General features: G+C 37.0%; 1 protein-coding gene across 2 annotated transcripts; it reads left to right on the top strand.

Moving 5' to 3' along the window:
• The first annotated feature begins 1367 nt into the window (after positions 1 to 1367).
• On the top strand, positions 1368 to 8900 carry GAL (galanin and GMAP prepropeptide). Of its 2 annotated transcripts, XM_050337020.1 has the most exons (7): positions 1368 to 1453; positions 1610 to 1690; positions 2372 to 2426; positions 3349 to 3420; positions 3830 to 3916; positions 6661 to 6738; positions 8593 to 8900. In XM_050337020.1, the coding sequence occupies exons 2-7, from the start codon at positions 1610 to 1612 to the stop codon at positions 8643 to 8645; spliced, it is 426 nt and encodes a 141-aa protein (XP_050192977.1). In that variant the 5' UTR covers positions 1368 to 1453; the 3' UTR covers positions 8646 to 8900. The 2 variants fall into 2 exon arrangements, with proteins under 2 accessions (XP_050192977.1, XP_050192976.1); XM_050337019.1 differs by lacking the exon at positions 3349 to 3420.
• The last annotated feature ends 3925 nt before the right edge of the window (positions 8901 to 12825 follow it).

Here is a 12825-nt window from a genome sequence, read left to right as displayed (position 1 = left end):
CTGAGAGAATGTCCTCAGCAAATGATGAAAAGTATCAAATAAAATATACGAAGTTGAGCTTCCCCATTTAGGTACATTAACATTTAAGAATTGCATAAAATAGGCTTTATCCAAGCAGTTTTTGATCAGACACCCAAAGACAAGACTAGACTATAATAACTTTACTGCATCTGACAAAAGAGCATAGGAAATAGAAATAAAAGACCCAGCTTCTGCTTCTTGATTGGATTACGACTACTATGCTACACTGAAGCAAAAAAAAAAAGTTTGCTTTTAAAGTGGTGAATGATAAGTGTATTGCATTGTTCAATAGCTGTCTCGGCTCCACATTCAAATTCACAATGTATACACTTTGTAAAAGTTAGCAGCTTCAGAAAAAGGAACTGTTAAGTATAACTTATTTTGTGCAACATCTGTGGTGCTTTTCTTACTGAAAGATGAATTTGAGGGACTTGTAGTGAATAAACTAATCTGTTGTAAAGCAAATACAATTTGGCGGGGGGGGGGGAGGAACTAATATTGGAATCTCTGCCTTGTAATTCAGTTTTGCACATCCCGATGCCAGCTGTAGCCACAACGAAGACAAGCAAACTGGTGAAACTCCACTGGTTGTAAATTAACAGGCCAGGGCTAGTCTAATCTCTGGAGAGAACTAAATCCCTGGCCTTTCACACATAATCTTAAAAAAGTGCTATCTCAGATAACAAAGCAGCAAGGAAGTACACTAAGAGTTTTGACAGCTCCTTTTATTCTGATGCTAGAGCCCAGGACATGAGTCAAAGGGATCTTCAGAGGCCACAAGTGGCCTGGACCACAGGGAGCTCTGGCGATTGCAAGCAGAGCAAAGCAGTGTGAAGTCCTCCCAGCATCCCCAAACACCGTGAATCTTGCTCACCAGCATCACATGCAGACATTTGCATTTAGCGCTGCTCCCGTACCAGTGATCACTTTATATAAAGTGATCTGTAAATCGATTTGTATTCACTTTATAGTTTCTTCTCACTCCCCTCCACCCCCGAGCCCTTGTGCAGCTGCAGCGGGCGGCAGGCGGTGGGCCAGGCTGCCCAGATCTGAGACCCTCTCCCTGCCCAGCTCAGAGCTCCCCTCGCTGCCCACCAGCCTGCCCAAAGCCTCGGGAATAGGAGATAATTGTCCGCGCTGTCAGCTCCCGGCAGCCTGCGTCGTGCTTCCAAGTACCTCTAATTGGATTGCTGTAATTTCTACCCTTCCTAATGCAGTGGGTGGCGAGGGGGAAATGACCCGGGGGAGGCGGGGGAGCGGGGGGTGGGCGGCTCCGGCTCCCCCCGGCGCGGCGCTGCCGCAGCCCATAAAGGGCGGCGGGAGCGGAGCGTGGGCGCAGCTTGGCACTCGGGCCGTGGCCATGCAGTGAGTGCCCGCCGTGGGACACGCCAGGGACAGCGCTGCGACAGGCAGAGCGCCGCGGGACCTCAAGGTACTCCCCTCCCGGCCCTCCTCCCGCTGGGAATTTGGGTGCCGAGCCCGGGTAACCGCAGCCAGGGAGGTTCATCCCCACTTCCTACGCGCGGCGAGGAGTCTCCTGTGCGCTGGGGAAAGGCAGAGCGTTCACCCTCGTGCGGTTTCTTTCCAGATGCAGAGGTGCGCTAGTTTCCTGTTTCTGTCTCTAATCCTCGGTGCCACCCTCTCGGAAACATTTGGGCTGGTTTTCTCAGTAAGTATCCATGAATCAGCTGGCAAAGTAACCTATAAACCTCGCAGGGATATACTCTGTGCTGAGACATACCGGTTGCAGAAGATGCAGCACTCAAAACCGTTTTTGGCTATAAGCTTTTTTTTTTTTTTTTTTTCCTTAGCTAACAATTTGGAGTTTTTAAGTACTATCTCCCTTGTAGTATGAATAAAAGAGTGTCTAGTTTATAGACCGAAATTGAATGGACATCCCATCTAACTCAGAAAAGGTGGTTGTACATATGGATTCTTTTTATAAAGAGGCTGTCATGTAAATCCAGTCAATTAAAAGAAGGAGTTGCTGTCTGTTCAGGTGGCTGCCAGGTGGTAATTAATGAACTTGAAGTATCAAGGCAAAATTTCTGCCTCTAAAGTCTGATTTGTAGTTTCACTTCCATGGTGTGAAATGTTCATACTGACTTCATATCTTCATATTGACATGAATATCGATAGCAAAACTATAGACTTAGATGGGGAGGAGGCAAGAGTTCACCATTAATATTTACTTCAATGTGATTGGCTTTTTTTGTTTGTTTTACAGGTTGTTTTTTTTTTAATTTTTCTTGATTTTGAGCCTTCAGAAGACTCTGCTTGAGAGAATGTCCTTTTGAATGCAAGCACTGTGTACATCATGTAATAACATACTTGCATTTTTTTCTTTAAGGCAAAAGAAAAAAGGGGTTGGACTTTGAACAGTGCTGGTTACTTACTTGGGCCACGTAAGTGAGGCAGTCTTTTTTTCTTTATGTCAAAATGCAAAAGGTGTGGGGTTTTTCTTTTTCTTACAATCAGTTTACTGTAGGGTACTATTCACTTCTCTGTGTACAGCAATGTCATCTAAACCTTCAAGGCTGACGAAACTAATTTGGGAAAATATTTGTTCAATACTTGTTACATGCCTATTACAGAATTGCCTTGAACAGCAGCTGTTCTTTTCTAAAGCAGAGTTGTGACCTGAGGCTTTGTGTCCAGAAACACTTCTCCTCACCCCGTGCTTGGGAACTGTAATTTTCATATGACAAATTCTCCATCACCAGAAGTGTTACAAAATCCTTTATCATCTTAGATGTCAAGGGAAGAATGACAAAATGTGACATTTGGCACTTCCCTGTGTATTTCAGATTTCACCTTTAAATCCTTTTGAAAATTGTTTCAACACTTGGCTTTATTATACTACTTTTTTTTTTTTTAATTAAAGCACAATAAATTAAAACAAGAACATGCAAACTAACAACTGTGAAAAATTAATATATGAAGTGTTCAAAATACAGGAACACTGGTTTACGAAAGTGGAGAATAACAAATATTAAAAGAAAAGTAATGCAGGGCTAAGAAAAGTAATAACACTCATTACCAATGTTTCTCTCTTTTCAGTCTCAGTAATACATAGACAAATACTACAGACACTTACTATGATTTTATTCATTCTCTTTAGCTAACCCTAAGGATATCTAAAAAAAAAAAAAAAAAAAAAAGAAAAGCTTAATGCATCTTAAATGTATTAACTGGTTCTGTAAATGTCTGGAAGTATATTTACCCCGAAGCAGGTCTAAGCAAATCGGAAAAAGTACTGTGGGGAAATGTACTTGTCAAAGTGCCATTTATCTAAGACTGGATAATAGGAATCATCCTTTGTTGCAGGTCGTATTGATCAGCTTTTACTGATAAAGGAAATGCCCATTGCAAGGGGGAGAGAAGAGGCACCAGGGGCATGTAAGATAGTTTCTGAAGGTTATGCATGTAAACTACCTGCAGTTTTCTTTTGAGCAAACTCATTGGCAACATTTTCTTAAAGATAAAGGAGAGAACAGTAAAAACAACTTCCTAGTTTACATGCAGATATACAGGCTTACATTTTCTTTACGACTTCTAAATTCGGTAACAGCTCAGCAAGTATGTAGCACAGGTCTGGGTCTGTAAACAAGATAAATCATATGCACAAATTTACAAGAAAGGTTATTTTATTTAATGACACATTAACTGCTTTTCTGTAATTTTGTACATCGAAACTGCCCATCGTGATATTTTCATTGAAATTCATGAAAAGCAAGCAATGTAATGGAGGTTGTTGCTAAGTCATTTAACTCCTCTGATTTTTTTTTTAAAATTATTTATTTATCAGATGCAGTAGATAACCACAGGTCTTTTAATGATAAGCATGGTTTCACTGGCAAACGTGAAATACAGCCTGATGAAGATATTAAAGCAGGTAACAAAAATCTGAAAGCCACTATTGTTGATTTGTTTTGAATGTTTTGCAATTTATTTACTATTAACCAACTACTTAGATACAAGGCTATTCCTGCTCTTTAACAGAGATCCCAATAAACATATGAAAGGAAGAAAAGTGACTTTTGGCCATTTGGTGTGTTCTTTTAGTTTAAAACATGGTACATTTTCCTAGGCACTTAGATAATTTTGTTGCTTTAAAAGTATGACAGATAATATTACTTTGAAAATATCTTTTTTTTTTTCTTTTCATATGTCAGAAGTCACCTTAGACATCCAAGGGTTATTTTTTTTCAGCAAAGAAGTGAGTCAACAAAGGCATCTTTCAATAACAAAAGCTTTAACAAATATAAAGTCTCAATATTTCCTATGTTTAAGCAAAGTGGATTATGAGCATAAAAGACTGAGGATCTGGTCGCAACTGAAGTCAAGTCAACGTAATGTTTTGAGGTTGACATGTCAGAATTTAGCAAATATCAGTGAAAAAGGGTGCAGCCTTGGTCTGGATTTTTCATCCAAAGCCAGGCCTTTAAACTATGTCTAGACTCCCTTTACGAAGAGAAGCTGACAATTTTAAACTTTATTTTAACCACCTATGTCAGGATAAGATGCAGAAACTCCTAGAAAAACCTCCTTCTTTCTCCTGAGGAGAAACTAAGCCTGCTGCAGACATCTAAAGTGAGCTGGGATGAATATCAACTTTAGACTGTTAGAGTGACCACAGTACTTACCTGAGTACTGTTGCATTCATCACTGCATTTTTGTTTATTTGTTTTTAAGGCAAAAAAAGAAAAAGCACCCACTTTCTCAAACACTGGTGTAAAAAATAGTATTTTTCCAGTCAGAAACAGTGTGAAAGGAAGGCAGTTGTAATCTAACAATGCACACGTTGCAACACGTTGCCATTTGTGGATATACTGGGTCCTTTAAAGGACTGTGAACTCTTAGATTTATGGAACTCTTTTGCCAGGTACTGTTGCGCCTCCACAATTACAGGTAAACCCAACCAAACTTGTCAGGATTAGACTGGAAAATTATATTGCTGCCTCTGCTATGAATGTCACGCTCTTCTCTTATCAAAAGTTTTCTTTGAAGCTGAAGTTCCTACCCAAAGGAGATTCAAAGAAAAAAAAAGAAAAAAAAAAAAGGTGTAAGGTAGTCATAATCTTATCTTAACTGAAAATGAGGGTTACTTTGTTGTTGGTGGATTTTTTTGTTTGTTTGTTTGTTTTTAGTTGATTGTTTTTGATTATTTACATAGGCACTTCAAAATGGCAATATACGTGCATTATTGCTGTAAAAGAATTAATGCAAAGGACTGTGCTCTCTCCATGAAGGAATGCTGCAAAATTCATAAGCCCTCCAGATAACCCAGAAGAACTTGCAAGCTGTATTAGGGACTTAACACTAGGTCCAGAAAAATAAAAAAATCACTACAAAACAACCATCTATGAACATACTTAGTCAAATCTTCAAATTATAAAATCATAATTTTTTTCTCCTAGAGTCTTCAACTTAATTCTATACAGAAATAAGGTCAGTCGCAGAGTATAGAGAAATACACATGTGCAGTATGCCCAAGTCACTTAAGAAAAATGTTTATCCAATAAATATCAAATTGGTAATAAAATCTGGGTAAAAAAGTGACTAATATAATAACTATAACAAAAATCTAAAACAGATTAGCGGAATAAAAGTTAAGGAAAAAATTCAAACAGTGCAAGTATTACTAATGAAATAATAGCAACATCTTTGTGTCAGTTCAAAGACTGGAAGAGTTTTAGATGCAAGTGTTTTAAATACACTCTTAAATGCTCATTCTCAATATACCAGAAACCTTTGTGTCTCTTACAACTTTCATCAGTGTTTTTTTAATTTGTGCTTTGGCTCAGTCTGCCTTCTATCCTGTATGACAGTATTGTCAGTGATGTGATAATGGGCTGTTGGTACTGGCACCCATCCCTATGCAGAGAACTCAACATCTTGGGGCAATTACTTGCCATTTGTTCTCTAACACAGGACAATTCTCCATCCTATTGAAAAAAAGCAAGATGTCTTCCCTGCCCTCCTCTACCCCTCTTTTTTTTTTTTTTTTTTTTCCCCTCCATTAACAGATACAGAAAGCATCCTTCTCAGCCTCCCAAAGTGCAATAACAAGCTCCCAGGACTCCATTAGGCCATTAAAATAGCATCAAAAGGCCTATTTTCACTAGATCAAGGACAAATATATTGGATTAGATACCTATGTAAAAACACACCTTTCTGGGCTTTTAGAAAAACACCCAGGCCCAGCTTTTGGGCTACAAATCACTTCTATATCACTCAAGAGTCTTATTTGGAACAAAATCAGGCTATGGGAAGAACTTTTAACTGTTTTGTAAAGGTGATAAATTTGTCAATTAAATTTAACCTTATCCCTTCAGTCTCAGGTTAGTGGACACAAGGGAGAGAGTTGAAAACTGAGGAAAACTCTTCAGCAGAAAAATCTCTGAACGCTGTGACCATTAAAATGGCATAAGGAGCTGGGTAATTTTGATTCTGAGAATTGCCCCCTTAAAGGGGCTTCACTCTTCCCTGAAATGATTGGAGATTCCATTAAAGATTTTAAGGAAAAAGGCACTTCAGGTAGCTTATTTTCAGAGTACTTAGAAACTTAGCCGTGATGCCACATAAAGCGTATCTTCATGCTATGTAACACTAAGTAACAACCAACTTATTTTATAGGGAATCTTGGAAGACCACTGTCTGATGACAACATTATGCGTACAGTAATTGAATTTTTGACTTACTTGCATCTTAAAGGTTAGTGAATGCCCTTTAATCTTTCACAGCTTCTGGTACTGAGAAGACAAGACTATCCCTGAGTGTACCAGTCTGCTACAGATTTGAGTGTGCAAGATTTTGAACAGCACCTCGGGAACACACAGAGCTAGTACGCAAAACCACAGGCCAGTGAATATCTGGTGCAGCAGAATTCTTACAACATTCGGTCACTTGTTAGTGGCACAAGAAGTACATCTCCCTTTTTGCATGTATTCAGCAAAAGGGGTGCATCAGAAAAATTGGAACAACACTAAGCTGAACGTTGGCAAACAGCTCAAAATGCTGCTAGTAAAATCTCTGTAGTGTCTCAAAATTGTGACAAGAATTGTAAAGCTGAGCTTACAGCTGATTCTGTAAGAGTGGTAACCTTTTTATAGAATTCAGTGAAGAAGAAGCCTGTATGTTTCTGAGTTTTCGTCAGTTTTGCTTTAAAAAACGCAAACAAACATAATTTTTAGCTTTTAAAATCCTCTTCAGGGCTTCTAAAATCGTCTACAAAATGTATGTAAATATGATACGTAGTTGCAAGGAAAACGGGTAGAAAAAAGTATTCTACTGAAGATGTCTGAGGATTTTTCTGTCTCAGAAAGTAGACAATTCAACAAATCAGTAACTTCTGTTTTCTTACCTTTGTAAGAAACAACAAATTATTAGCAATTTTGGGGCAAGTGTGTGCTGTGAACCTGAGTGTTACATATGTGTTTTGATTTAAGTATTAAAAGAGACTTTCAAGAAACCTGTTCATTTTTTACATATCTAGGATCAATTTTTGGCATTGTTGTCTGAATTATTTGTATCTACCCAAGCAAAATATTTCTCATTACCGAAAATATGAACCCAGTATTTTTTGCATCAAATTTGTATTGGAAACAAAACCTCTTTATAGTTAGTAAAAGGGCCTGAAATAATTCAAATATATATTTAAAGTAGATTATTAACCTGTATATTTACTGTGGACAGTGTAGTAGCTTGTTTCTTGTGCCACTGTGAAGAAAGAGCCCTAAACATTCTCTTACTCTGCTATGTGAGTCTAGGAAGTAAAATCAATATCTGGACAAGACAAAAAGGGTGTAAAACAAGTAGAGCTCAAGAATGTGCTCTCTGAGTAGGCAAAAAGCTGCTAAATTGGACAAGAAAATAAAATGCATCTCACAGAAATACAAATTACTTCTTCCCTGGAATGAATGAGCAAACAAGGTTCCCTGCTTAGGATAGTGACAACAAACACGTGCTTTTATTCATAAAAGATGGTGGTATTGTTCCATTTTCTCAAATGGAACTTTACTACATTAAGTATATTGGTGTAGATATGTTCCTTGGTGGGGGAAAACTCCCACTCATAGGATTCAGATTCAGGGAATAGTTAGTCAGATTAGACATAAATTTTAATCTGCAAGATAAAGGCAATATTTTAACTGCTAAGAAGTATCTTGGCAATAACTAAAAGTGGCCTTCAGTTCTTTCTCTTGAAAATTGTTCCCTCCAGCTTTAAATGCTTCCATACAGAGCAGTCTGTAGGCTGGTATAATTGAATAATATTAAATATTTTGAGATGCTGGGATCATGACATAATAAGATATAATTTAATTGTCGTTCTGTCACTGCTGTTTCTAAAGCAGGTGAAATTATAGCAGGAAGATATTAACATTCAAAAGAAAAAACCCAAGAGCTTATAAATCAAAATATGAAAAGTTCAAAGATTTCGGTCTCATAATTGAGAGCACAAAAATGCAATAAAAATGTATACTACTGTAACTGGATTTCATTACTTAAATGCTAAGATAAATCAATATGTGTCAATTAACTTTTTTTTTTTTTTCATTTTTTTTTCAGAGTTGGGAGCACTTGACAAGCTACCTACACCAGAGGAAACAAATCAGTCTTGAAGAATGCATTTTTATTTTGTTGCAGTGTAGATTTAGACTGAATTCTAAACAAAAGATCCAAATGAGCTGATGTTAAGAAGTATTGTTTGCATTAATCTGATAAATGGTAAATGGCATTCTCCCCTCTGGTTTGTTTGTTGAATTTTTTTTGCTTCCCTCCCCCCACCTTTCTCCTGCAATGCTATAGTGTATAATTTTGCCTTGGTAAAATTTTTCCTGTGGGTAAATGACAAAATAAAAATAAGAGCAACTAAATTGTTTCATTTTAAAATTAAGTACCTCCCAGTACACAGTGTACCATATACAGAGCCCAGGTCAAATTGTAAGATTACACTGCACCAATGCTCCCCAATATTAGAGCCACATAAAACATAAATACTATTTATGGGTACTTTGGATAATGGAAACAGAACAGTGACCTCAAAGTGCTGCCATGCAGAATCTTTTTAGGTCACAGATCTGTCTGTACTTCTATGCTTCAAGAAACATTACTTCCTGTCCCTGTTTTCACAGACATGAAATAAACTCATGTTCATAATAAATTTCATAATTTTCACCTGTAACACACCAGCCCATTGACTGAAGCATACCTTGATGCAATACAAATCTAACTGTTCTGTACAGGTTTATACAAATCATACGTGTAGGGGTCCTGCATCATCGAGAATGCTGGGTCTGTACTCCTTAATGAAGAAATGCTCCTGTCTGCTCCAAGATTAAAAAATTATTTTATGAGACGCTTTAGGCTGAGTCTAGCAAAGCACTTGAATCCATGCTTAATCCACACAGAAGTGCTTTGATGTACTGGACCAGAATGCTAGGCCTGTACACAATAAATGTCATATCAAGACTGAGAAAAGTGTTGAGAGGATACAGAACCACGGAAAGGTTTTTCATATTCAGATGACTTTCTGAACAGTGCAATGAAATATCATCCTTTCAAAATGCTGAAGTGCACTGGAGTGCACAGACTGACAGAAATATTGCAGACCTTTATTACCTAATCTGTTTTTCACTTTTAGCATAGCAAAATACATTCTAAATGCCAATCCACTAGTTTGTAGTTTGAACCTGCACAGCTATCCCACCTTGTCAGTCAGGCTTTGCTCTTGCTCTGATAGCCACTCAGCCTCTGATGTCATATCTGATGTTCGCTTTCCAAAGCGTGCAAACCACAGTTTTCATCAGATCCAGAGAGCTTCTGAGCAAGCCCTTCCCACAATGTTTTACTCGATTACTCTTTTTTTTTTTGTTTGTTTTTGTTTTTTTGTTTTATGAGAGTAATAAAAAACCCCTGCTAGTGTATATGCTGCCAGTCCAACATTATTTGGTAAATTTATGGGCTTCCAAAAATGTCAAATAAAGGATACAGTGAAATTTAACCTCTGTACGTTAGTATAGTTCAGTAAGTCCAAACTCTCATTTTCATTAGTAATGTCCATATTTCCTACCGTGATGTTGAAGCAGAGTTCATTAAAATCAAGAGCATTATTGCCATTGACTTCCATGGACTTTGGTTCATTGACTGTAAAACCCAGTATCCATTTGAAGAACTCGGTATCAAGCCGTCTCCCTATGGCAGAGCACCCCAGCCTATGATCAAATAAAAGGAACATCACATTAGCATTGAATTTCTTTTGTTTTGAATTAGGATAAGAAATTAGAAATAATAGAGTAAAATTAGAAAACAGTTATTACTTTAATCAAATTAGCATACTGTCAGCTCATCAGAGTTGGAATGGTCCTTTTAGAATGAAAAACCAATGAAATTCTGAAATTTGAGATTATGTAAAATAATGAAAAACTCATGGGATCGGGAAGATTTACAGCACTGTCTAAGCAGGGAGGCCCACAAGTTTTTGCATTGGGCTGCAATGTTATGAAAATATATGAAACCAGATTATTATAATCTACTTACCAAAAGCAGTCCACATACTGTCACTTAATTTCTGCATTCAAGCACATATTTGTAATATTCCAAAATACAGAGACAGGCAAAATTTTCAGCTTGTTTCTTCACCCTCTAACATCTCTTATCATTGCAAAAACAAAGGGGAAAAAAACAATAAAGGGGCATTCTTCTGGATCAGTTACACAATTTCAGTAATGTTACTATTTTACGAACACTCATTTAATTTAAATTATGTCTTACATCACTTTGTCTCAGACATAAGTTCTGCAAGTATTTGGAATGACATCTCCATAATTAACCTCTTGGACAAACACGTGATAAGAAATGGCCCTTAAACCACAATTTGGAAGCAATCAGATTCAACAGGGCAAATAGACAATAAAAAGCTGTTTTACTAGAAAATAATAATTAAAATCCCTAATAATTTCTGTCTAATAGCATAATTTATTTGCTCATTTGCATACATTATATCCCACTTTTCTGTAGGGTTAGCTCAAACACATCCTTGCACTAAAGACAAAAGCCAAATTAAAAAGAAATACTGAGTAAAACTTTGTTGCAATGTTTGCCAGTGCTATGAAACTACCCATCATGCAAATTTAACTCTGACAATGAACAGAAGGCTTGTGTGATGCTGAGTGACTGGACAATAAAATGGAAGATGAGATTAAATGTTGATGCAAGAAAATTATATACGCAGAGAAAAACAACTCTAATTTTACCTACGCATACTGATGCTACTAAATTGTGTCTGGAAAAAGACCCATTGTACACAGTCCTCTAAAAATACCATTTTAAACCTCTACAGTGGTTAGAAAGACAAAGGGAATGTTAGGAATCATAATAAAATTATACCATTCCCATCTTTGACAACAGCAGCAGTTCTGGGCAGCTTACTACAAATTAAAAAACACTGTAGAACCAGAAAAGCTATAGAGAAAAAGGACAAATATTTTTACTACAATTTCCATACATAGAGAGACTAAATAGATGAGAGTCTTAAATGTTGTGCTAGAAGTGCTTAGCAAATTCACTTATTCCTTAACCCAAGATTTAATGATTAAATGGTAAATGATGACAAAATGATCAAGTAACTTTTAATCCCACACCCAGCAAAAAAAAAAAAGGCCTTTTCCATATATCTCATGATGAAATTGTGGCACTGACGGCACAGGACTTTGTAGAGGCCATCTGCACTGAAAGGAAACAGTTACATTCATGGAAGAAAAGTCCTCCAAGGTCCAAATGAAACCACTACTCAAAAAGTCTAATTAAATTGTTTCTTAGAACGAATTATGGACTCTTGTGCACAGAGCTTTAAAATGACCCTTAGCAATTGATCCAGGGATTAATTAAACAGGGCTTTTTCAGCTGCACAACATCTGATGCCAGCTTACAAAAGAAATTTGGAAATAACACATTTTTGGTTAAAAATTCTGCAGGAATCCTGAATAGTACCTATAACAAAGGAAAAAAAAGTATATTTATATACAGCATTTCACCTGTCAGGTAGTCTCATTACAACTTGTTTAAATGCAAATCAGTTCAGCATCAAAGAGGGAAATTTCTGGTGGCACAGCTGGCATTGAACAGTCTGTTCAGATTCGGAAGTCATTAGGAACCTGACAGGATACATGTATTTTCCCACCTGTCTACTCATGTAAAGGTCAGACTGCAACATTAGCATAGAAAAGTTAGATAGGACTCAGATTACTGAGGAGGTTTGAGGAGGATTGATACTGGGGTTGACATAATTCTTCTTTCAGGTGTAATGTTACCATGGTTTGGTTCAAACTGCAGCCCTTTTGCCTGACTAGTACACCAACTTCCTAACGTCATAGAGAAGTTTGGTAGGAGTTAGTTTACAAGAGATTCCAACGTGTCTTTAGCTGTTCTTTTATATTACAAAAGAGATGATGAGATATGAGATAATATGTGTAAAGACTCGTTGATAACTCCCAGAAAAAAAGGCAAAAGTATGCTTGCATTATTTCAGAATACATGACACAAATTGGCAACAACTTAGAAATGAACACCAGGAGTACTTTGCAATGTGTCCAGAATGCAAATTACCTCAGGAGATGTCTATGGCAGATATGAGGGTTAAAAGAAAATTTAGAGCTGAGCGTTATTAGCAAAACAAATGATTTTCACCAATTCACAAAGTACTTTATAATAGTGCAGTACTTCTGTCACTATTTTGTGTTCTATCACTTATTTTTAAATAAATGGAAATAATAATTCTGATACTTAATTTTCTGAGGACAG

Source organism: Myiozetetes cayanensis, unplaced genomic scaffold (assembly GCF_022539395.1).
Source record: "Myiozetetes cayanensis isolate MyiCay16 unplaced genomic scaffold, myiCay2020 scf6-25, whole genome shotgun sequence".
Lineage (NCBI taxonomy): Eukaryota > Metazoa > Chordata > Aves > Passeriformes > Tyrannidae > Myiozetetes > Myiozetetes cayanensis.
Note: the sequence above shows the minus strand (reverse complement) of the source record. Positions and strands in the feature narration are given on the sequence as shown.

Coding starts and splice junctions, on each gene's coding strand:
- GAL (XM_050337020.1), top strand. CDS start 1,610: ATGCAGAGGTGCGCTAGTTTCCTGTTTCTGTCTCTAATCCTCGGTGCC. Junction 3,421..3,829: donor AGAAGAGGCACCAGGGGCAT/GTAAGATAGTTT, acceptor TTTATTTATCAG/ATGCAGTAGATAACCACAGG. Junction 3,917..6,660: donor TGATGAAGATATTAAAGCAG/GTAACAAAAATC, acceptor CTTATTTTATAG/GGAATCTTGGAAGACCACTG.